Source organism: Hipposideros armiger, unplaced genomic scaffold (genome assembly GCF_001890085.2).
Source record: "Hipposideros armiger isolate ML-2016 unplaced genomic scaffold, ASM189008v1 scaffold_303, whole genome shotgun sequence".
Taxonomy (NCBI): Eukaryota; Metazoa; Chordata; class Mammalia; order Chiroptera; family Hipposideridae; genus Hipposideros; species Hipposideros armiger.
This window is the reverse complement of record NW_017731653.1, coordinates 654,522-677,257: the sequence shown is the minus strand read 5'-3', so window position 1 is coordinate 677,257 and position 22,736 is coordinate 654,522. Positions and strand designations below refer to the sequence as shown.

The following is a 22,736-nucleotide window of genomic DNA, read 5'->3' as shown; positions in this document are numbered from 1 at the left end:
GAAGAGAACAGTAAGGAGGCAAGTTATCAACCAAGTACAGCACGAGGTTTATTAATAAATACAATGTTTTACCATGTGCTAGATGTTAGGGATACAAGAACGTGTAAGATATATGCTTCTGAGATTAATAATCTAATTGGGGAGAGAAAAGTCATACATAAGCAGCAGACCACAGAATTGGCTGCCAAAGTGGACTGACAAGAATAACAGCTCCATGTGGGGAGAGAACAGCAGCCTCTAACTGTAGTACTTTGGAGGGGACAGGGGAACTGAAGCATTAAAGCTGGTGTCACTCCCAGGATACCCGAGGGCAGGAAGACAGGACATGATGGTACCTGGTCGACATTCTCAATGGGTCGCTACCCTTCCTTGACTTCTGTCCCCACTTAGAGCATTTTTTTTTAAGATTTTTTTATTGGGGAATTGGGGGGATGGGAACAGACAAGTTGCTGTCGTTTTGTTCTTCAGTCTAGTTGTGGAGGACGTTGCTTCACTGGCCCAAGTTGGCACCATCACACTGTGCTCTTCCCAGGCGAGGCACATCAGTCGCCGGCTTCTGGACGGCCGCTCACTGCGACTGCTGGCCACATGTTACAGTAGTCCATGGCAACCCACTGCCACAAGGGCTGCAGCCTACTCAGTCGCTGGTGACTCACGGGAGCCCAGCTCCAGGTTGAGCTGTTGTTCAGCATCTTAGCTGTAGAGAGCAGTGTCACTGGCCCTCATATGTGGGATCTGAACCGGGGCCCTCTGGGGTCCCAAGCCAGTTCTTAACCATTGCGCCACTCGGCCGGCCCCACTTAGAGCATTTTGATGTCCCCTCTCCTTTAGCTTTGTCGGTTGAGGCCAAACCGGGTTCAGCTTTGTTCTGTGGCCTTGCCTTTCTTCCCAATACTCTCAGTCTTGAACTGCAAACTGTTCCGTTTATAATACCACATTGTGTGTGTGTGTGTGTGTGTGTGTGTGTACAAGTCTTGTATTCAAGTGTTTTCAGATGAACTACACAAAACAGGATTTAAGTGATATATCTTTATTATATTAAAGTTAAATTAAAAGAATGTTTCATATAAAACACTGGGGGAAATCACTTAAAATATTTATGCTAAGGGTATGGGAGGTAGAACAGTCATATGGCTTCGATCAGCAATAGGACAGCTCCAAGGAGTCACCGCAGAGAGACAGGCAAGCCATAGGCTACAGGTGCAGCCCCAATGAGATACTTGAGTCGGGGGGCCTGGCGGGCCTGGCTGACATAGTAGAGAAGGGGGGCTCCTGGGCCTGCTCCAAGCCAGCTCTGCAGCAGCGCCTCTGTATAGCGGTCGATGTCACGGTCAGTCACATCCCAGAGGTTACCCAAAAACAGGGGGCTGGGGAAAAAGCACAAAGGTCTCTAGGGTCGGCCGAGTGACTCAGTTGGTTAAGAGTTGGCTTAAGAGCGCGAGCTCTGAACAACAGTGCCGCTGGTTCGATTCCCACATGGGCCAGTGAGGCTGTGCCCGAGCTGAGCTGTTGCTGAGCTGCCAACAGGTGGCAGGATGGCTCAGCTGGTGTAACAACAAGATTGCCTGTTCGATGGTGGGCTATGCCCACCCGCAACTAAGACTGAACTCAGCATCTTGAGATGAGCTCCCACCCGGATGGCTCAGTGGGTAGAGCGTGCGCTCTTAACAACAAGGCTGCTGGTTCAATTCCCGCATGGGATGGTGGCTATGCCCACCCACAACTAAGATTGAACACAGCACCTTGATCTTAGAGGCCATGAGCTGCCGACGGGCAGCCAGATGGCAACTGGTGCCCTCCACAACAAAGATTGAAGAACAACTTGTCTGGTCCCCTTCCCTAATTCCCCATTAAAATCTTAAAAAAAACAACAACAAAGGGCTCTAAAACAGAATACATAGGAAAACACGATTGATGGTGGTGGTGGGTGGGTAGAGAAGACTGAGTCAATGAGGAAGTCCCTTGGCACATAGTTCTAGGAGGAAGAGAGAAGAGGGCAAAGGCTTAAAGGCCTAGGCAGGTCAGGGAGCTAGGATGGGAGGAAGGTGGGGCACAAGAGGAAGGATTTAGGGTTCAGATCTGGAAAGAACCTGGGGTTGGGACCTAGGATGGGCCTTGCCCCTTGAGACTCACCAGCCAGCCATGATATACTTGAGCACGATGCCAGCCCCCTCCAGGTTTCCATGCACAGCTAGGGCTGCACTGCTGCAGCCAAACAACAGGGCCACTGCCCGACAGCTCAGCCTCAGAACAGCCTGCCCATCTAGGAAGCGGGCACCAGCTCCATGCCCTGCATAGCTAAGGCAGAAGAAGGTGAGGTGAGCCTGACCTAGCCGTACTAGGCCTCTGCTATGTCTCCAAAGGCTCCTGAGTCACCAGGAGGTTTAAAGCCCCAAAGCAAACCAAAGTGATACCCTCCTCTGTGATTGCCCCTCTCCCCACCTCCCTGCCCTAAGCACTCACATATATAAGTCATGCTCTGTCAGGGCCGCCTGCACCTGTTCTGGGCTTGGCACCTCCCCAATCACCCCGTTCCAGCCAGTTTTACTGCAGGGAAAAAGTAGTAAGAATAGGGGTCATGAGGCAAAGAGGGCGGGAGAAGGTGGGCTGCATCATCTGGTTCTGGAGAAAAGGACATGTTGTCCCTCTACCCTTCCCCACCCCCTTTCTTACTCTTATCCTCCTGACCTGCTAAAATTGGCTCGAAATTGATCCTCTGTGCTTGAAAGGTTATTGTGAGGGTTCAGAACGTAGAAGGTACTGTGTGGATCCACCCCATGGCTCAGCACTGGCGAGGCCCCAGACTGAGGAGGAGACACGGGTGATCAGGATCCTGGTCTGGCCAGAGGGCCCAAGCTCCAACAAACTCCAAGCCCCATTCCACAACTGATCCATTCTTAAGATACTCTCCTATCTTCCCAGCTCTCCCCCAATTGCCAATCATCCCCAGTCCCCACTCCTCGAGCCCCACCTCTTTGATGATGGCGTAGCTGAGTAGGAAGTGAAAGGAGGGCAGCCGAGTGACAGGCAGTGCCCGGAGGCTGGGCATGCTCTCCCATGGCAGCTTCTGCAGGTCCTGGGCAAAAAGCACTCAGAGGTTACAGTCCCTAGCCAGGTATATGCAGAAGTCAGAAGGGCGTGGGGGTGAGTTGGTGCCCATTGCCCACCAGACACTGCCCCTCTGCCTCCTAGCTCCTTACCTTATCCAGCACTAAGACAAGGTGCCTATTGCTTGGTACTTTCTGCCCCTGTAGACGTCCTATTGCCTCATTCAGGAGCTCTTGGGCTCGCTCTGGCCGGGCCGGGCACAGCCCATAGGCCAGGGCCTGAATGTCCTGAGGGGTGAGGGTACTGGCACCACTGAGCATGATCTGTAGGGGAACAGTGGTCAGTGAGTGCCATAGCTCCCCCATCTCCACTCATAATGGCAAGTGGGAAAGAACTGTCTAGCTTCTTCCCTTTCCTTGATTTCTCAACTCACTTTCAGCAGAGTGGGGTCAGGATATTTCCAGCCACATTCCTGCAGCAACTCTTGTAGGTGGGAGGCTTCCTGGGAGGGGCCAGGGTCCTCACTGGATGGCAGCAACAGCCCCCTCCAGCAGCCCAACACATGCTTCTCTAGGGAAGTGATGAGAACCTGAATGCAGAATAGAACCTTCAGTTAGAGAAGAAGCAGAGTTTCTTTTCCCCCAGGCACCAACATTTTGGAGATCAGGAAATGGGTTATTCAGTGTGTGTATCTGCCATTAAAGGCAAGAAGTAGAAACACTTTTCATTTGCTGAGACTCAGGGAGTATAGGCAAGATGATTTGTTATATATCACTATGTTTTGGCAACTATGAACAGGTGGGCAATGAGAGGTAAAGCCGGGAAGCTGATACTTGGGCTTAAATCCTTTTTCTTGTATTTTTAAAAAAAGATTTTATTGGGGAATTGGGTAAGGGGAACAGCCAAGTTGTTGTCCTTCAATCTTAGTTATGGAGGGCACAGCTAGCTCAGCTCCAAGTCTAGTCGCCATCCGGCTGCCCATTGGCAGCTCGCGGCCGCTCAGCTCAAGGTGCCGTGTTCAATCTTAGTTGCGGGTGGGCATAGCCCACCATCCCATGCGGGAATCTAACTGGAAAGCTTGTTGTTAGAAGCATGTGCTCTCACCAGCTGAGCCATCCTGCCACCTGTTGGTAGCTCAGTTTGGTGCAGCTCAGTGGCCCATGTGGGAATCCAACCGGCAACCCTGTTGCTCAGAGCTCATGCTCTTAACCAACTGTGCCACTCGGCCGGCCCCTTCTTGTATGTATCTTTAAACATTCCTTTGCCATAACCCCTTCAAGTTTTGGGCTCTTGTTTAAAGTCCTTCATGAGTAACAGAATTTTTTATTTAGGCCTACACTTCCAAAAAGGACTTGAGGTAGCTCAGCACTGAAGGGCATCCCTCAGAGAGAAGACCCTGGCACCCACAGGTAATTTGTAGGGTAGGCATGACCCCATCCCACCCTGTGAGCACACACCTCCATCCTGTGGTCCAGTTCTAGCCGCCCAGTCCACCATTCTCGCTTGTCAGTACAGCTGCTATTCTCTTTCTGTTCCTTCTGGATGGCATCAAATTCTTTCAGGGCCGAACTCAGAGGAAGCTTTGGGAGACGGGGCTGTGAGATTTCTACTTGTTCACGTGAGTACCATCTCTCTATCCCCCAGCCACAGAAATGTGAGCAGCTTGACCAGAGGCCTGCCCCAGCCCAACTTTGCTCCCTAGCCCAGGAAACCTACCTTGTTCTGAGCAGTAGGGATCTGCACAGTGACCGGGGGATTATCTTTTTCCAGCCGGGTCAGCAGGAGGGTGTCGCCCACTGTTCCAGGCTGGAGGGTGGCCAGGGCCAACACACACACAGTCACCCCTGACACACAGAACAAACCCAGAATCACTTCAGCTGTTACAAGGAATTCCCTTCCCTGCCTTCTGTACTCAATCCCTATCTATCACTCAAGACAACTCTAGGCAGCTTTTCCTGGTCACTGGGTTTCAAGGTGCTCTTGCTTGCCTAACAACTCCCTTGCGGACAGAGACCATGTTTTGTACTTCTTTACTTCTTTGTGTCCCTCACAGAAATGAACAAAGGGCCCTACACAGAAGGAGGCACGGAAATAATCTGTAAACGTGTTTCATGTTAGCATAGGGAGACCCTGGACACCTGAACTTATCCCTGAAGGCACTGAATTTGCTGGTAACTCAAAATTGAGATTAAAAAAAAAAAAAAAGGACTAGATTTAGGGCATGTCTGTTTGGTGAGAATAACAAAATGACTAATCAATGAAAAGGTATGACATGTCTTTTCATAAGATCACAAATCTATGTGTGCTAACTATAATTAGTGCCTTAAATACCTTCACCCAACTCTTCACTAAGATGATGAATAAAAGGACAGGAGAGCCAGCCAAAGCCTGCTGCCATACCACTGGGGATCAGAGCCAGGCGCTCCTGGAAACTCTCCTTCTCGGGCTGGGGGAAATGGCCAGACCCCAAAGTCCTGAAGGAAAAGAGGCGCTGGATGCGGGCCAGGGGGACATCTCCAGGCCTCTGCTGGAGGCTCAGCTCCTGTAGCTGGTCTGCTATTTTGAGCGATCCTCGGTGCTTCTGGGCCTTGCTACAGGCAACACAAGTAGGGGTGAGTTTTCCCTCCTTGAAACTCTGGACCCTCCCCCTCCAGTCTGCCCAGCACAAACCTTAGGGATGTTGGGCACTCACCTTAGCTGCCTGTGGAGGTGGGTGAGCAGCTGGTGGCGACAGGTAATGGAGACAGACTCAGTGATGAGGTAGGCAGTGGCATAGGGATCCTGGTGGCCCAGACACAAGGCCAGGAAGCGGCAGAGGTGAGCGTAGAGCCCACTAGGAGGGCAGTGACTGACCCCACGGAAAGCAACACTCAGTAAGTCATAGATGGAATCCAGGGTAGAGACACCTAGAGGAAGGTCAAGGCACTTGCTATAGATGAGTCCCGTATTTTCTAGCTGACAGGAACTTGCCAAGGAGTCCCTATCTCATCTCCCGCTTGGAAAGGAGCAGCTACCATTTATGAAGGACAATGTGCCAAGTAGGGTGCTACGCACCTTCCAGGCATTAATGTGCTCTGTCCTCCCCAAACCCCACTTTACAGTTAAGTCAATAGAAGCTCAGAGAGGGTGAGTGACTTGCACACAGTAGTAGAAAGAGTACTGGAATTCAAACCCAGGTTCAAAGGCTGCTGGATCCAGGTGGGGATCTAAAGCCAGAACCAAGGACAGACTGGACAAGCATTGGGATCAAGAAAATTAGAGGCTCAGCCCTCTCCACGTAACCAGACCTCACCAATGGATACAGGGGCTGAGGGGCATTGGAGCCGAGGACGGAGATCCTTGTCTCTCTCTTTATCTGGGCACAGGATGGGCAGCTCCTCTTTGCTGGAATCCCGTCTCAACACCTCACATTCTCCTATGGCTGTGTCAGGCCTTGGAGCTGGTGTCTTCCCACCTGGGGAGAGAATACGACGTTTCTATGGTGCAACCTCCTCCTGCCGCCCCCTTTGTTCTTCCTTCTAGTATCCAATCCAGAGCCAGCAAAAGAACTTTCTGTACTGTCTTTGGCACCAGTTATTTCTTATGCTTTGGTCCCAGAGCAGCCCCCCCAAAACATATGCACCTTCCACCTCCTACCCCTGCCATCATACCTGAGGTTAAATCTTCCCCATCAGAGCCCCTGAGGATCTCAAAGCTCATTTCCATCTGGTTGTCAGTCAGTTCCTCCTCGGGGATGGTCCTTATAATCTCAGGGCCTAGCTCCTTATGATGTCCTGATGCCACCTGCTTGGCCCTCCGGCTCCTGCCACTGAGGCTAGAGTGCCCAGGAGTACTACCTGGGGCAGCCAGTGCATCAGTCTTCAAGCTTGGGCCCTCCCTAGCCCGGCCCCGGCCTCGGCCCCGAGAAGCAGTGCCCCGTCTCTTGGGCCCCTCTGCAAACCGTGCCTCAGCTGGGTCTTCCAAGTCACTGTCATCACTGAAGTTCACCTGGGATGGGTGGGAAAGGGAGAAGGGCCCAGGGGCCTTCAGTGACAAGACATCATCTGACAGCAGGTGGCGCTGTGGAGGCACCAACACAGAAGCCTTTGGTGAAGATTTAAGAACCTCCCACATATACTGCCACATTCAACCAGGGGCAGTAACTGCTGGGTGTGGAAGGAGGGAGAGAAGGGACTAGAAGATAAGAAGGAGGGATGAAAGGGGAAAGGAAGGGTAGAATTAAGGAAAGTGCCTGCTGTCTGAAACAAAGGTAGACTTGGAACTAGGTCTTGCTGTGGAAGACGTAGGGATCCTGCAGTATAACAGGAGAGCTAAAGATCCCATCAGTTCCTGGGAAGCTATTCCACAGAGACACCTGCTCTGCAGAACTCTTCTCCAGGACCACCCCCACCCAACACCAGCACCACCTCACCACAGTCCTACCTCACCTTCAGGCGGGTCTGGACCCTCTGTTGTACTCTGGGGGCCTTGGGAATCTCAGGCTTGTTCTTTGTAGGGGAGACTTCCTCAAACACGGTGAAAGGGACACGAGGGCCGACCTGCCTAAGCCGGCCTGGGGGCTTAGGTGTACAGGGTGGTCCTCCACCTTCCAGAGAGGTATTATGGAGGGGCAGGGTAGCAGAGACGGCTTGCTGGCGCCCTCGTCCAGAATGTTTTTTGTTCCGAAGCTTAGAGGGCTCTGAACCTGGGGGGGTCTTTACTGATGGTGGCTGCCAGCCCCAGGAGCTTGCAAAAAGTTGGGAAGTGCAGCAACTGAGGCCAGTCAGCTTTGCAAGGGCCTGAGTCAAGAGCAGGCTGGCTCGCCAGGGCTCCAGATGGGGTATCCGCGCTGCCACAAACTTCAGCCCTGACTTCAGGACCTTCTCCAGGCTCTTGTTTGATGGCCGGCTCAGCCCCTCCTGCGCCAGCTGTGTATATGCCTGAGCCAAGATCTCATCGAAGAGGCTCGGGATGGGGGAGGGGGTTGTTCTGTGATTCAGGGAGCCTTGTAGAGCTTGGGTGAAGCGCTCAGTGGCTGCAGGGCAACCCTTCAGGACAACCTGCAGCAGATCCAGACTCCGGGCCTGATGACCCATGGCTAGTCTCACCCGTGCTGTGACCAACACCCAGCGTAGACAGACTGCCGAGAGGACAGGGCTAGCACAAAGCGAGCAGTCACAGGTGGGCAAATGGGTCAGAAAGCCAGGGCTGGGCTGGGGCTTCGTTTTCAGGACTGGGGAGGAGTTAGTAGAAGGTGCTATGGGACCAGGCTCCTTGGACACAGTGGCCACCAGTTCCAGAGCAGGGCCTTGTATGAAGAGCTCCTCTTCTGGGAGTTCTGGAGGACAGGGTACCCAGGCCTGCTGCTTCCCCTTCTGCAAGTGGACCTTTTTCACAGAGTCTGGGTGCTGGGTTAGTCCACAAAACTCTGAGGAGAGAGCAGAACAAGAATTACAAAACTGGGAGAAATGATACCAAGAGCTTCCTGAGCTACTCCAGGGCCCAACTCCCTAATATATATGTTATTTACTTACTAATTACTCTTATGTATTACTGTACTAACATACTAACTACTAGTGGCTTATTTTTTCAATAAAATCCCTAATGTTTTCTTCCCTTCCAACAATGGACCAACACAGCCCACAAAGCCCCCATGTCTGCAGCTCAGAAAGATGCATGGCTCAGGAAAGCAGGCCAGTACCAGGAGGCCCAAGTCTTAATTCGGGCTTCTGCCCTTGACTAGCTCTGTGATTCTGGCCCAAAACAGTGAATTTCTCAATTTTCTCATTTTACAAATGAAAAAACATATCTATGTTCCCACTTGACTTTCCAAGGTTTTGTGTGGGTCAAATGAAATCTACAGGTAAAAATGGTTGATAAGAAAAAGTGCACCATAAATACAGTACTTTATTATGAACTTAAGCCTCCTGAGGACACTACATTTGTGCTGTCCAATATAATAGCCACTATTAGCCACATATTGCTATTGAACATGTGAAATGTGGTGAGTGACTAAGGAACTGAATTTTAAATTTTATTTAAATTAAATTTAAATTTAAATAGCCAAAATGTATGAGACAGCACTGAAAACTAGAACCAGGTAGGGTTAGTTCTGAACAGGCTATCTGAGGGAGGGACATCAGTGGTCTGATTGAAGTAAAGGGAGCTTTGCCCTGGGACCAGAAGTAGGGAACCAAACCTTGCCATATAAAGATGTGTTATACAGTGTATGTGTCACTCTCACCACTGCCCATGGGCACGGGGGCATGGCTGCTCACCTGTGCAAGACTCGAGCAAGAACAGAACCTGCCGCAGGTCCGACTGACAGAGATCGATGTCATTGCGTGCCAGCTCCAGCTCCCCCTTCAGCACCAGGAACAGGGCACATCTTGTGGGTAGAGATGACAACTAATTAGTGGAATCCTTTGTTTTCCTGGAGAGTCTTTTTGCCCCTTTCTCAGGCAGAGCCATCTTTTCCAGCCTCCAAAAGGCTTTTACTTCCTAAAGCTGATTTCGCTGCTCCCTAGAGAAAACCCTCTACTGCTGACTCAAACCAACTCATCCTTGTGCGTAAGAAAAGGATTTCCCAAGCTCAAAAAAAGGATCCTGTGGGCAAAGAGATTTAGGGAAATAAATCTCCCTTTTAGAGATTTACAATGTGTATTAGCATATTGGAGGACATGAGAAGTTGTATAGAAAATAAAAACGTCTAACATTGTTTAACTCAGCATTTCCTACTTATTTAGCCAACGAATGCATTCTTTCACTAACCCCTCTAAACATAACATGTTAATCTATGGTAGGGGTGTCAAACTGGCGGCCCGCGGGCCACATGCGGCCCTTGAGGTAATTTTTTGTATACTTGTCTTCAGTAGTTAAAGGGTTAACGAGGGAATTGTGTGTACAGTATTGCCTCGATCTCCCCTACGCGCTATTTTCTTCATAACAATTTTTTCTATTTTCATTTTACTTCAGAGCATCGTGGGCCAAAAAAAATTACCTCGAGGGTTGCATGTGGCCCGCGAGCCGCCAGTTTGACACCCCTGATCTATGGAATAGTTTGGGAGTCCATGGTCATGGGCGCAGGCACTCAGATTCCAGAATTAGTATCCTTTTGGGCCCTGTACTCACTGGCAAGGTATCTGTAGCTTCGTTGTAAGTTTCAGGGCTTCCAAGCAAAAGGCCTTGGCTTCGCTCACACTACCCAGGCGGCCCAGGTGGCAGACCAGCTTCTCTGAGCAGCTCAGCACCTCTGTAAGCACCTGCCATTTTTGTACTAGATTTTCACCTGTAGCAAAGGAGACAGACAAGACCATCATTACTTGTAGTCTGGATCATCTGGAGACAAAACTGCCAGCCCCACCATCTAGCCTATTTATTCCCACAGGGTCTTCCTCTCCTCAGACTCACCATAGTCCAGAAATGGTGTCTCCACGGCTGCTTTATGAATCGAGAGCACATCGCTGCCCATGAGCAGGAGGATGATGCTTCGGAGGAGCTTATGGGAGTCGATGAGTGCTATCTCAGGAGTCTGCCAGCCTGTGCAGGTGAGGGAGGGGAGGACAAGAAGAGGGATGATGTGGCCAGAATTTCTGCCACCTTCAACTACTAAGATAGCAAATGCAAAGCATGCTGCTACTCTTTTCCTTCTGCACCTAAGGCAGACAGAGCTAATCAATCACAAAACTCCTTCCCTCTGAGAGCACAAGGGGTCTCAGAATCCTCACTGGGACAGTATTCTAGGCAGTCACTAGACAGTCAATTAATCAGTAGGCGAACTGAAAATCATTTACTATCCCAGGCCTACTCTGTGCAGCTTCTAGGGAGGCTCATTTACACAGGTGGACAGCAGAAGGGCTAATAAGAGCTGATAGTGGACAAACCTTACACATCAACCAAGGAAGGCCATCCACCCTATTCTTTCACCTTGGGCACATAGCTGCTCCCACAGGGAGGTTGAAAGGATGTCTGATGAGAGGCTGAGATAGACTGCCACCAGCTGCAGGGCCTGAACACGCAGCAAGTACCAGGCTTTGGATGACCTCTGGAGGGCAGGGTCCCGAAGGACAGACAGCAACAGAGAGGCACCCTCTGTCACCTGGAAGAGGGAGGGAGCCAGAGCAGAGCAGTGCCGTCAGACAGGCAATTCAGAGCTTAAGGTGCCCATGGAGCTCATCTGGCCCAATACCCTGCTTTTAAAAATGATAAAAGCTATAGAGAAAACTAGAACGTGAGAGGGCACAAGACTTGGCAAAGTCACACAGCTATTTTGTGAGAAAACTCAGGGCTTTTGATCCCACTGGATTTCCAGTCTAGGGCTCCAATGTCGTCCCAGTTTCTATTCAGGGAGGCTTTCCCCTTGTCCCTGAAGAAACTGGAAAATAATGAAAAGGAAAGTATCTCTTCTAGAGGAACACTGGTGAACAATTCATTGGAAGGTAAGGCTAGGAAACAGCATTGCTTCCCAGGGTTAGGAATATTCTTCTTAGCTCCAAGGAAATCTCAGAAGCCAGATATATATCTAGAAAATCCTAAAATCTTTCCAATACCCAAGATCTTCAGGTATATAAGAAATTGAGAGGGCTGGCCAAGTGGCGCTTTAGTTAGGAGTTGGCTTGGGACTCCAGCTCTGAGCAGCAGGGCCCCGGCTCGGATTCCACATGAGGGCCAGTGACGCTGTGCCCTCTACAACTAAGATGGTGAACAACAGCTCGACCTGGAGCTGGGCTGCCATGAGTCGCCAGCGATGGCATAGGCTGCAATGGGGCGGGCCGGCAGCTGGAGTGCACTTTCATGAGCTGCCGTGAGCCGCTGTCCAATGGCCGGCGAGCGATTGCCTCACCCGGGAAAAGCGTAATGATAATACCAACATGTCCTCCACAACTAGACTGAAGAACAAAAGGACAGCAATTTGTCTGTTCCCCTTCCCCGATTCCCCAACGCTGTTCCCCTCCCCCAATTCCCCAATAAAATCTTAAAAAAAAAAATCTAAAAAAGAAATTGAGAAATACCTTGTTGGAAGCATAATAGAGCTGACTTCTCAGTAGGTCATGGGTCAAGGAAAGGAGCAGGTATACGTCAGTGGTATGATCCAGAAACTTTAGACTTGATTCTGCCTCTTCCAGGTATAACTAAGGGAGCAATCAGAGGCTGTGTGAGCATGCTGGTGAAGAGGTATTAAAGCATTCACAAGCAAAATGCCGACCACATCCAATTAAATATCATTTCAAATATTATTATCTACATAGGAGTTATTCACTCCCTCACTAAAATGTTCATTGAGTACCTTTCAGTTAAACATATGCTAGAAAGACAAAGCTGAATAAGGAGTAAGCAGGACCTTTCAACCAATATCTTGCAATGCAGTGGGGATGCAGGATGAAATCTTGATACAATGCCATTAGTGCTATGGGGACTCTGAGAAAGTGGTTGAGTCTGCCCTCGAAGAAGACATATAAAATGCTTTAGGAAGGAGGGAACCATTGATCTGGAAAAGATCATTGATCTTGGCCTTGAAAAGAAAGTACAGGTTTACTGAATTAAAAAAAGGGGAGAAGAAAGAGCGTATTTAGGATGGAGGAACTAACACAACCAAACACAGAGAGGCACATAAAAGGAATATAAAGTAACTAACTGGGACAAATTGGCATAAGGTTCACGGTAGAGAGCGACAAGAAAAAGTGTGAACTAGAATAATACAGAAGGTATGCAGAGTAATATTGAATGTCAACTTCAATTAAATACACACACACACACACACACACGGGATATAAAGTACAGCATAGGGAATATAGTCAATGGAATAGTAACAGCTATATATTATGTCAGAGGGGTAACAGACTTGGAGGGGGGGTTATCATTTTGTGAGGGGTGTAAATGTCTAATCATTATGTTGTTTTGTACACCTGAAACTAATATAAAAAAATAAATTAAAAAGAAAAAAAAAGGTATGGGCCAGCCGAGTGGTGTGGTGGTTAAGAGCTGGCTTGGGACACCAGAGGGCCCCCGGTTCGGATCCCACATATGAGGGCCCTCCACAGCTAAGATGCTGAACAACAGCTCAACCTGGAGCTGGGCTGCCATGAGTCGCCGGCTAGCTGCAACCCCTGCTGCAGTGGGTTGCCATGGGCTACCGTGTGTAGCCAGCAGCCAGCATGAGCGGCCAGCAGCCGCAGTGAGCGGCCGTCCAGAAGCTGGCGACTGATCTGCCTCGCCCGGGAAGAGCACAATGATGGTGCCAACTTGGGCCAGTGAAGCAACATCCTCCACAACTAGACTGAAGAACAAAAGGACAGCAACTTGTCTGTTCCCCTTCCCCCGATTCCTCAGCGCTGTTCCCATCCCCCAATTCCCCAATAAAAATCTTAAAAAAAAAAAAAAAAGGTATGTAATACAAAGTAAAGGGTCTGGACAATATCCCTCAGGTAATGGAGAAGCCAATGAAATCCTTTAAGCAGGCAAGAGATAAGATCAGATCTGTGCCTAAAAAGACCACACTGGTAGTAGTTAGAAGACAAAGTGGAAAAGGGAGAAAGGAGACCAGCTAGGAGACGTTGTTAATAGTCCTAAAGTGAGCAAAGAAGCATTAACTAGGGCAACAGAAATGGATGGGAAACACAGGATTAGCAGCATATTCCTGGAGCAGAATCTCTAAGACTTAATGAACAACTGGTTTTGCAGTGAGAAAGAGAAAGACAACTCCTCTTCCCACACCTGCCTCTCAATCATTCCACATTTTACAATCCTCCAGTCAAATGTGGCAGTAAGACAGAGAAGCTGCCCCTTAGGTAAGCTATCTTCTCAGAGAAAAGATGGGTCACTACAGCCAGGTCCCCCCTACAGCTCCCCGACTAGGCTGGCTGGGCACTCACCTGGGCATAGCTGGGACAGCCGAGTGTCAGAAGGAGCTGGGTGACATGGCAGGAGGAGCCAGCTGCCTTTGCGTGGTCCTCCAGTTTCTGGGAGACGATCCGTACAAGTAGGAGGACCTCCAGAGCCTGCAGGGGCTGATTGGCCAGGAGGAGAAAGTTTACCCAGCTCCTCTCAAGCCTCCATTTCTACCCTCTGCTCCCCGGCCCTTTGGGACTTTGATCGACCTTTGGGCCTGCTGGAATGTGGCCACCCAGACAGAGCAACCAGTAGCCATCCTCAGGAAGCCTGGGACGAAAGTGATGAGGGAGCCTATAAACCATGCTATCCCATTCTGTATGAAATCCCAGATAGATGCCAGTCATTATGTACAGTCAGGATTTACTGAGTGCTTACTGTATGCCAGGCACTGTGTCAAGAGGTTTACACATATCAACTTATTTTATTTTCATAGCAACTCTAATCCCAGTTTTACAGATAAAGAAACTAAGAATCCCATAGGTTAAGTTGCTTGTCTAAGTTCACATAATAGATTCATGTTATAGAGCCAAGACTCAAATCTAGGGCTGAGGCAGCTTCCCAGGCTCCTCATGCTAGAAATACAGCCTAACGGCCCACAGTAACAAAGATCCTTTATGTGCAATGTTCTTTTCTGGTTTCTAATGTGGGGCCAGGTTTCTAAATATGGAGTCCAGGGAAGAGCTTCAGGGAGTCTGTGAAACATCGTGACACTGCATGTAAAAATGTAGCACTGTGTCTATAGGCACTTTTATATTTTTCTGAGTACATAGGTCTCAAATTATCTAATAATGAATACAATAATTACGGCTTACATTTGAGTATCCTTTTTATGTGCAACATCATCCATGCATTATCTCATCAAATGCAAATAACCCTATGATGTAGTATTTTTATTACCTTCATTTTAGAGATAAGGAAACTTGGCCTTAGAAGGTTAAGTAACTTGCCTAAGGCCATGTAGTAATAAATGATGGAGCTTGGATTTAAACTCAGAGAGGCTGGTGATAGAGCCCACACTGGGTTACTTGGCTTCTCAGCAGGTACACAGGTCAAAGAAGGTAAAGGCACTAGGTTTCTAGTCTGCGTTGATGCCCTGCCCCATTACCTTTGCCACCAGCTGATAGAGGGCTGCTAGGATCTGTAGCGAGGCTGCCGTCTGCTGGAGACACCGTACCGCAGGGGCCTGCCCCTTTGTAAGCACTTCCTTCCACAGGGCCAAGGCTTGGTCCAGGCATTTAGACTGAGCTGTAAGTCAGAAGAAAAGGGACCAGGCAATTCTCAGCATGGGCCATCTCGGGAGAATGCTGCCTTCTCCATAACACCTTCTGCCCTTTGTGCCCATTCACCTCCCAGCCTCTCCCATACCTGGGGTCCCCGTTCGGCTCTTAGGAAGCCATAGAGAGACTATCCCACCATACTATGTCCACAGCCCTCACCAGCATCTGCAGCCAGGTTGAAGGCAATGTTACTGTAGAGGAAACGATCTTCCTGGAGTTTATCTTCATAGTTTAGGTCATTGACTTCAAATTCCTCCAGGTTACTAGGGGCCTGGGCTCTCCGATCCCGCTCAATTCCCTGGATGAGGAGATCAAGGTGAAAAACAGGTTGGTGCCAGCTTAATGAGGACCCAGGGAGAACAATCCCTGTACCCCATGCTGCTCAGCCCCACAGTAGCCATACTCACTTCTTGCATTTTGGCCTCCAGGGTACAGATGTAGAGCCACAGCAAGGCCTGTGCTTTATCATCCAGAAGCTGATCCTCGGCCTGGGCCTCAGGCTTCACAGACTCCAAAAGCTGTAGGGCTTCCTGGATAGCATCCAGGGCAGAGCTGTAGGGAGAGGATGTGCTTAAACAGGGCTTTCTGTAGGACAGCCGGTATCACCCATTGTCACAAACGGAAGGGGGTGCTCAGGGACATGGAGAGGGAAACAGGCTCTGCAAAGGGTCAGAGGACCTAGGGCAAAAAGCAAGAGTGACCCACCCGCCTTTCCTCCTTACCAGTCAGTCTGCTGGGCAAAGTCATGGTAGCAGAGCACCTGAGCCAATTCCACCAGGTGGGTAGCTCGAGCCCAGGCCCCAGCCGGTGTCTCCTCGGGGATCAGCTCCAGCAGGTCACAGATGACGTTGAACCGTTCCTGTCCCGTGTCGGCCCGCACTGCCTTGTAGGCCTGCAGCTCCTCCCTGAGCAGGATGGCCAGGGTCTCTGGGTCCCAGCCACTCAGGCTGTCTCGAAGAGTCCTGAAAGAGGGCGGGGCTTAGCACCAGGGGAGCCCATGAAGCACAGAGCCTCTGCCACATACCAAGGAGTTCTAGCCTTGGCTTGCTGAGAGCTCAGTAAGTTTCTAGTCATGAAAGCAAGAACACTGCCTGTCACCACTGTTCCCCCAGTACCCAGCACAGTGGTTGGCACACAGTAAACATTCAGTGAATAATGATGAATGGAGGAATCAATGACTTTTTCAGACATAAGGATGAAAATGTCCGTGAGTACAAAAGCCAGCCCTAGCCATGGGGTAAACATGATTGTCCCACCTCCTGCCAACTCACCTTAGCTGTAACTCCTTGTCTCCAGCTCTAGCTGCATCCATCTTGACCCGGACCCAAAAGGTGACTGGCTCAGCCATGTGTTTGGGGCCACAGGGCTGCAGGGCTGCCAGCCACAAAGTCACCATCTTGCAACCCTCAGCCTGTTTACCCAGTTTCTTCAAACTCTCTACGTGCAGCCGGAAGCACCTGTGCAACTGACCAGAGAAAGGAAACAGATAAAACTGGAAGGGGGAACCAATGAGTCTGTATAGTGGGAGAAGACATGCACGAACAGGTACATACAGCACTTGGTGGGGGTAGGGGTCCTCCGGCCACCATCCCTGCCCCAAGGCAGGAGACACCTAAGAACTAAATACCCAGGGTACTCTCAACCTGAGGCTTCAATCCATCCTACCCACGTATTCATCTTTCACACCCTTGAAAACCTACTCCTCTTCCTGTAATCCTTCTCTTAACAAATCACCTGAGTCAGAAATGTGAGGCCATCCTTGACTCTTCCTTCTCCCTCCCTCACAGCCAGTCACTTACCAGGTTAATCGTTGACTTCTGGCACCCATCAGTTCTTTCTATTCCTTGGGAAGCTGCTTCAGTTCAGAAACCAACCCTTTCCTACAAGGGCAGCCTGGGTGCCCACTGCTGTCCTTGCACTCCATTCATTCACCACAGTAATGCCAGAAATCCAGGATGCCAATCTGCTATCATGTCTCCTCTTACATTTGTTAGAGGCTTGTCTATCTCCCTCATGATGAAACCCAAGGCCCTCTACAACCCACCTTGCCTACCAATGCAGCCAGCTGCTCATTTCAAAGGTACTCTTGCTTTAAGACTGTGGTTCTCACCTGGTTGTCCAAAGGACCACCTAGGGGAACATTTTAAATATCCAGATGTCCAGGCTCCAGTGCCAGAGATTCTGATGCAATTAGCTTAGGGTAGGCATTAGAATTTTTTTAATCACTCAGGTGATTCTAATGTGCAGCCAGGTTGAGAACCACTGGCTTGGGAAAAGCTAAATATAAAAAGTGAGTCAATCAAAAAATTAAGTAAATAACAGTACAGGTGAGATCTGGGAAAACACTGCCACAGGTACTGTTGCCAATACGCGGGTCCTAACACCCTGCTCCAAGGCAGGGGCCTGGCCAGGCCTTTTCATGCTATTCAAGCTCTTGCCTTCCCCCAACATAACCTCCCCTTCAGCCCTCATACCTTCTCAGGAGGCACCTCAGGATAGGTGTCTGGCTTCGCCAAGCCCAGGTGCTGACAGACGGGCTCAGAAATGGCACAGGCCTCGGCATAGAGCTTGTGGCTATAGAAACTATAGGCCAAGTTACTGGTGTAAGAGGCTGCAGGGGAGAGAAAGGACAGCTGACCACAGGAATGGCTCTCACTGCCCTCTCCTGCTGAAGGTAGTAGAGAGAAGCTCAGCAGCTTCCAGATCAGAAGGAACTCCTATTGCTAGGGAATGAGAAAGGAGCAGCACTCCCCTTCCTGCTCCAAGTCAGCCCATGACCCCCATTCCAGTTAGGTAAACCCACATCGAGCCCCTCTGCACTCGTTTTACAAGAGCCGAGTCCTCATTCTCACACAGGGCCCCTCTCTCCTCACATGCCAATCTCTATCTTCATCTTGCTCCAAAGGTCAGCATTTTAGGAGAACACTCTGGCCCGTCCCTTACCTCCCTCTCCTTCCCTCATTCTGCTGATGCCACATAGCCTCCTTGCTATTCTTTGAACACATCAGACCCTCTCCTACCTTAAGGCCTTGGCACTGGCTGTTTCCTCTGCCAAGGACGTCCTTTGTCAGGTGTCTACATGGCCAATTCCCTCACATCCTCCAAGTTTTGCTCATGTCACCGTCTCAATGAGGTCTACCTTGACAACCCTGTTATTTTAAATGGTAACTTGCCCCCCTCGCCCACCCTGAACTCCTAATGCCCTTTCTTATCCTGCTCTAATTTTCCTTTCCCCCATACTTCTTATCACTTTCTAACATGTTGATAATGCAATTATTCTATTGTTTATTATCTTTCTCCTCCAACCAAGATGTGGTTCCGAGAGAGCAGGAATCTTGTTTACTGACAAATCCAAGTACTCAGAACAGTGCTTAGCACATAGTAGTTACCCAATAAATATTTATTGAATAAAATTTTACTAAATTCTAGTTTATGCAGCTTCTTGCATATCAACACAGATGGTTGACAGAAAAAAGTTAGTCTCCAATACTCTGTGCAAAGAATTTTCATACTAATAATTCTTATGACCTGATATTTTTATCTCTATGACCACTGAAAATGTGATTATGACAAGTTCTCTAAAACCTTCCAATGACTGAACTCATTAGGTTTATATGACTTAAACTAAAGGGCCATGCTTTTTGTAAAATGAAGGGGAAATTACAAAATACAAAAATAGGCAAAACTATGCTGGTAGGATAGTGGTTGCTGTTGGGGGGTGATGACTAGAAGGGGTTACAAGGAGGGATTTTCCAGGGTCTAAGTCATGCTCTGTTACTTGCCTAGATGTTGATTACAAAGTAGGTTCACTTTGTAAAAAAATCCTTCAAGCTGTACACTTATGATCTGAGTACTTTTCTATATGTATATTTCAATAAAAAGGGTAGGCAGAAGTATATATGCTGTTGGTTTATAGATACATAGCATATTTCCAAAAGGATACATAAGAAATTGACCATCTTAGGTGCCACTGTAGAGGTCAACTTGGGTGGCTAGGATCAGGAGTGAGAGAGAGGCTTTTCACTATACATGCTCTTTTGTGCAATTTGAATTTCGAACCCTGTGAATGTTTTACCTAGTTGTAAAAAATTTAAGTTACAAATGTTCTTTAAAATTTAAACACATAGAAAGGTAATAAAGTTGCATATCAGGCACAAATGTTTTCATGACACAAATACAAAATCAGATTTCAAAGTCAATGAGAAAATATTTGTGTCTGCTATTGTAAGTTAGCCTCATTACTTCTTTTCTGCTGTTAAATATAGAGTAACTGATACTTATGAACTTTTTTTTCACTGCCTCCTTAAACCATAAGGAGCCCCTATGATGGTCATAACCATCCAGCAAGTGCTGTTTGCCTGCGTAATGAGTGATGACCCTCCCAAGAAACCTATTATCTGGGCCCCAGGGCACTAACCAGTCATCCCCAGGTAGTCAGTCAGCTCTTGGCCTGACAGGTCCTGTAAGGTCTCCAGCATCCAGACAACAGTAGATTTACAACTTTCCACTAGCTGGGCCAGGTCAGCCAAATCATCTACCTGAAGGGACAAGAAGGGCTTGAGGGTGAGAGGAGACATAATAGGTCCAAGGTGACATCCACTCCACCCCATTCCCATAGCCAAAGCAACCCCAAAGCTCTACCTAAGGCAGTCAAGCAACCCCTGACCCTAGGACATGTCTAGGACTTTTGATTCCCAGATGGTACCTGACAGCCTTGGGCAAAATCATAAACCACCACAGTGTAGAGGTGAAGTCCCTGAAACTGCATCTGAACCAAAGACTGCTGCTGCTTGGAGGAGTCCCCACAGATCTGAGGAAGGAAGAGAAAGGTTGGCTTGAGGGACAGAGATAAAGCATGAACTCAAAGCTAAAGACTGGCCCAGAGTCCTGGAAAGCTGACAAAGCCCAGAGAGTAGGAAGGACATCAGGAGGGGCCACTGCCCTCTCAGGATAGACTAGGCTGCTTGCTGGCTGGTCAGGCATAGTCTAGAGAGCAGCTTACCAAGGAGGGAGCCAGAGCTTCCAGATCTTACCAAAGACCCTAGTCTGACACAGAACCACATTCCCACCCTACCTCTAGGTCCTTAACTCACACCATCTTGCAGCTGCCGAATGAGGGAGCAGTACCCGCCAAGAAAAGCAAAGAGGCCCAGAATAGCATCTGGTCCATAGCGTCTCTTGGTGCCCCGCTCCAGGCCTGAGAGGAAGAACTGGCAGCTGTCATACAATGCCCGCAGTGGGGGTGATGGTGTCTCCATACTACTGTTTAGGACAGCTGATGCCTTGATCAGAAGCTTGGCCACTGCCTGGGGTCCTCCCTTCTGGACCTGCAGCAGTTTTACCCCCAGCTGGCATAGCTGGAGGCTGGGAGCCAGGCTGGTTTTCCTTAGGTAATCTTGGGCCTTCTCTACTGCCCTGGTGGCCTTGGCGTAGAGGCGGCTCCAGCAGAGACGACGGCAGTGTTCCAGGGTGAGCTCCAAGAGACAGAGGGCCCTTGGGGGAGAAAGAGGACCAGGAGAGTCCCCTCCCTCACCCACCAAGACTCTGATCACATGCCTGGAGAGCAGGTCATCTAGGAAATCAGCATCTGCTTCACTCAGACCATGCCCACTGTCGTCAAACACCTGATGGGCAGCTACCACTCTACAGGCTGTTGGCGAAGCAAAGTGGGGAAGCTCACAAGGGATACTTTCATCCTCCAAGAGTACTAGAAAGCTCAAGGCCTTCAGCCGAGCAGAGTATGCAGCTCGTCGCTCCACCAGGGCTTCTGCCCCCTTCCAAAGCAGAGAAAAACTGCCTCGAGCCACAGCCTCATAGTCCTGGGGAGCATCTTGGCGAGAACACTGCACCAAGCAGGCATGGAGGGGCTGAGCGAGTCGGAGTGTGGCCTCTAGGATTCCCTGTGCAGCAACATTCCGCAGAAAGATGAAGAGAATTCGTTCTAGGTAGAGGGGTGGGCGCTGGGGGTTGAACACCAAGTAGCCACTGCAAGCCAGCTCTGCGAGCTCCAGCAGGCTTTCCAAGTGCCTACGGCAATCCAGTTTGGCAGTCAGCTGCTGGTTGCAAGCCCTCAGGATGGCATCACAAGCTTGTCTCCTCTCCGCATCAAATCGGCAGCTGGGAGAACCAGCTGGAAGCTCGGACAGGAACTCCTAAGTGGAGAGCAAAATGTGAATGGGACTACCAAAAGAGGGAAGGAGATAGGGTAAGTAACCAGAAATTAGTAGCTCAGGAGATCTACTAATCTGGCTCTTCAAAAAAGGCAAAAAAAAAAAAAACAGCTCAGCTTGGAAAGCCAGGTGCATCCGGAGCCAGACAGCATCCCCCACCTTCAAGTCACGCAGCAACTCTTCAGCCCCCTTCGGGCTGCTCAGCAGAGTCCCAAAGTTGACTCCTTTGAAGCTCCTCATGGCGCCGGAGGGCTAGGGAAAACGAGTCGGATTAGAGAGGGCAGAGAGGATTCGTAATGGGGTTAAATGAAGGACGGGTGAAGGGCTTGAAGGCCGCGGAAGAGGGCCAAGAATTCGTCAAAAATTCTATCGGAAAAAAGCCCAGGCCAGGCGCCAAGGCTCCGGTTATAAACCGATGCTTCCGTTTTTTCTTCTTCCCATTCGATGCCCGGCCTCACTACCCATCCCGCCACACTACGCCCTACACGGGAGGCCTCCAACGAGCTCTTCAGCGCCTACCAGGGTGTCCCGAGGTTTCCCGACACTCCCTTGCAGAGCCGCCCCCGACTCTTCTCAAGTCAGCGTTTGGGACGCTATTCACCTCAATTTGTACACACGCTCACGAGTCCCTTCCGTCTTTAGCCCCAAACAAGTCTCCACCTTCCCAAAACTAAGGTTTACCCGCCAGACAGATTACTCCTCAAGAATCCAAAATGTAACCTTCGTTTACGCGCCAGCCCCTCCTTTCAAATATCCCCAGGGACCAATCAACGAGCGCTTCGTACGCCAGTGGGCCGCGCGGCGCACTGGGAGTTGTAGTTTACCTGCCGCGCTGCATGGTCACGTGACGCCCGCCGACGCGGTAGTGCTGCTTCCGGCATTAAGGCCTCTTGCTGGCGCGGGTTTTCCCACTTCTTCCAGTAAGGGCCGAGTTCCTCAGTTACTCGTCGCTTAGACCCTATCGAGAAGGCCAGCCCCATGCCTCCTCTCCTCTTTATCTTCAGAGCTCAGAAAGAGTTTTAAGTTGCAAGAGAAATACGCTAGGCAATAAAAGGAACTTACTGGGAAATTTACAAAGTTTGGGTTACCAGGAAAAAAGGGCATAGCCTTTCATGGAATTCTTTTAAAATATAGTTTTCTGCAGGGCACTGACGTGAGTACCGTCGGGACTTCCAGCTCTATCTCTGCCTTCCAGCTTTGCTCCTTCCATCATGTGGATTGTGTGAGGAAGACAGAGGATCTAGCGCTCCTTGATGGGGGATGAAGGGTGGGCGTGGCATAGGGGTTGTGAGTGACAGGAAGAATTAGGGAAATTCATTTACCCGAATATTTCATAGTTTTTAATGACTTATGTTTGGTAAGTATTAACTAC

At 49.6% G+C, this 22,736-nt stretch overlaps 1 protein-coding gene across 5 annotated transcripts; it reads right to left on the bottom strand.

Annotated features, from left to right (window-relative positions):
- Positions 1-1,080: 1,080 nt before the first annotated feature.
- ESPL1 (extra spindle pole bodies like 1, separase) lies at positions 1,081-22,101 on the bottom strand. 5 transcript variants are annotated; one of them, XM_019659639.1, is made up of 31 exons: positions 22,046-22,101; positions 21,524-21,616; positions 20,288-21,346; positions 19,900-20,004; positions 19,612-19,732; positions 17,669-17,805; positions 16,466-16,659; positions 15,917-16,156; positions 15,602-15,746; positions 15,354-15,492; positions 15,023-15,162; positions 13,899-14,033; positions 12,039-12,158; positions 10,954-11,125; positions 10,438-10,566; positions 10,159-10,315; positions 9,306-9,415; positions 7,476-8,455; positions 6,699-7,035; positions 6,341-6,502; positions 5,741-5,954; positions 5,449-5,639; positions 4,765-4,892; positions 4,506-4,643; positions 3,482-3,637; positions 3,201-3,371; positions 2,972-3,076; positions 2,689-2,804; positions 2,464-2,547; positions 2,134-2,298; positions 1,081-1,367 (listed from the first exon to the last, which is right to left on the bottom strand). In XM_019659639.1, the coding sequence occupies exons 2-31, from the start codon at positions 21,602-21,604 to the stop codon at positions 1,166-1,168; spliced, it is 6,333 nt and encodes a 2,110-aa protein (XP_019515184.1). In that variant the 5' UTR covers positions 21,605-21,616; positions 22,046-22,101; the 3' UTR covers positions 1,081-1,165. The 5 variants fall into 5 exon arrangements, with proteins under 5 accessions (XP_019515184.1, XP_019515182.1, XP_019515185.1 ...); XM_019659637.1 differs by having other exon boundaries at positions 21,884-22,069; XM_019659640.1 differs by having other exon boundaries at positions 4,506-4,628; positions 21,884-22,069.
- Positions 22,102-22,736: the final 635 nt, after the last annotated feature.

What these genes read in the sequence shown, in the direction of transcription:
- ESPL1 (XM_019659639.1), bottom strand. Translation starts at nt 21,604, where the DNA reads ATGAGGAGCTTCAAAGGAGTCAACTTTGGGACTCTGCTGAGCAGCCCG. An exon ending in TTTGCCCAGCAGACTGACTG is followed by an intron (nt 15,747 to 15,916) that starts GTAAGGAGGAAA and finishes CTCTCCCTACAG; the next exon opens with CTCTGCCCTGGATGCTATCC. An exon ending in TGGAGGCCAAAATGCAAGAA is followed by an intron (nt 15,493 to 15,601) that starts GTGAGTATGGCT and finishes CTCCTCATCCAG; the next exon opens with GGAATTGAGCGGGATCGGAG.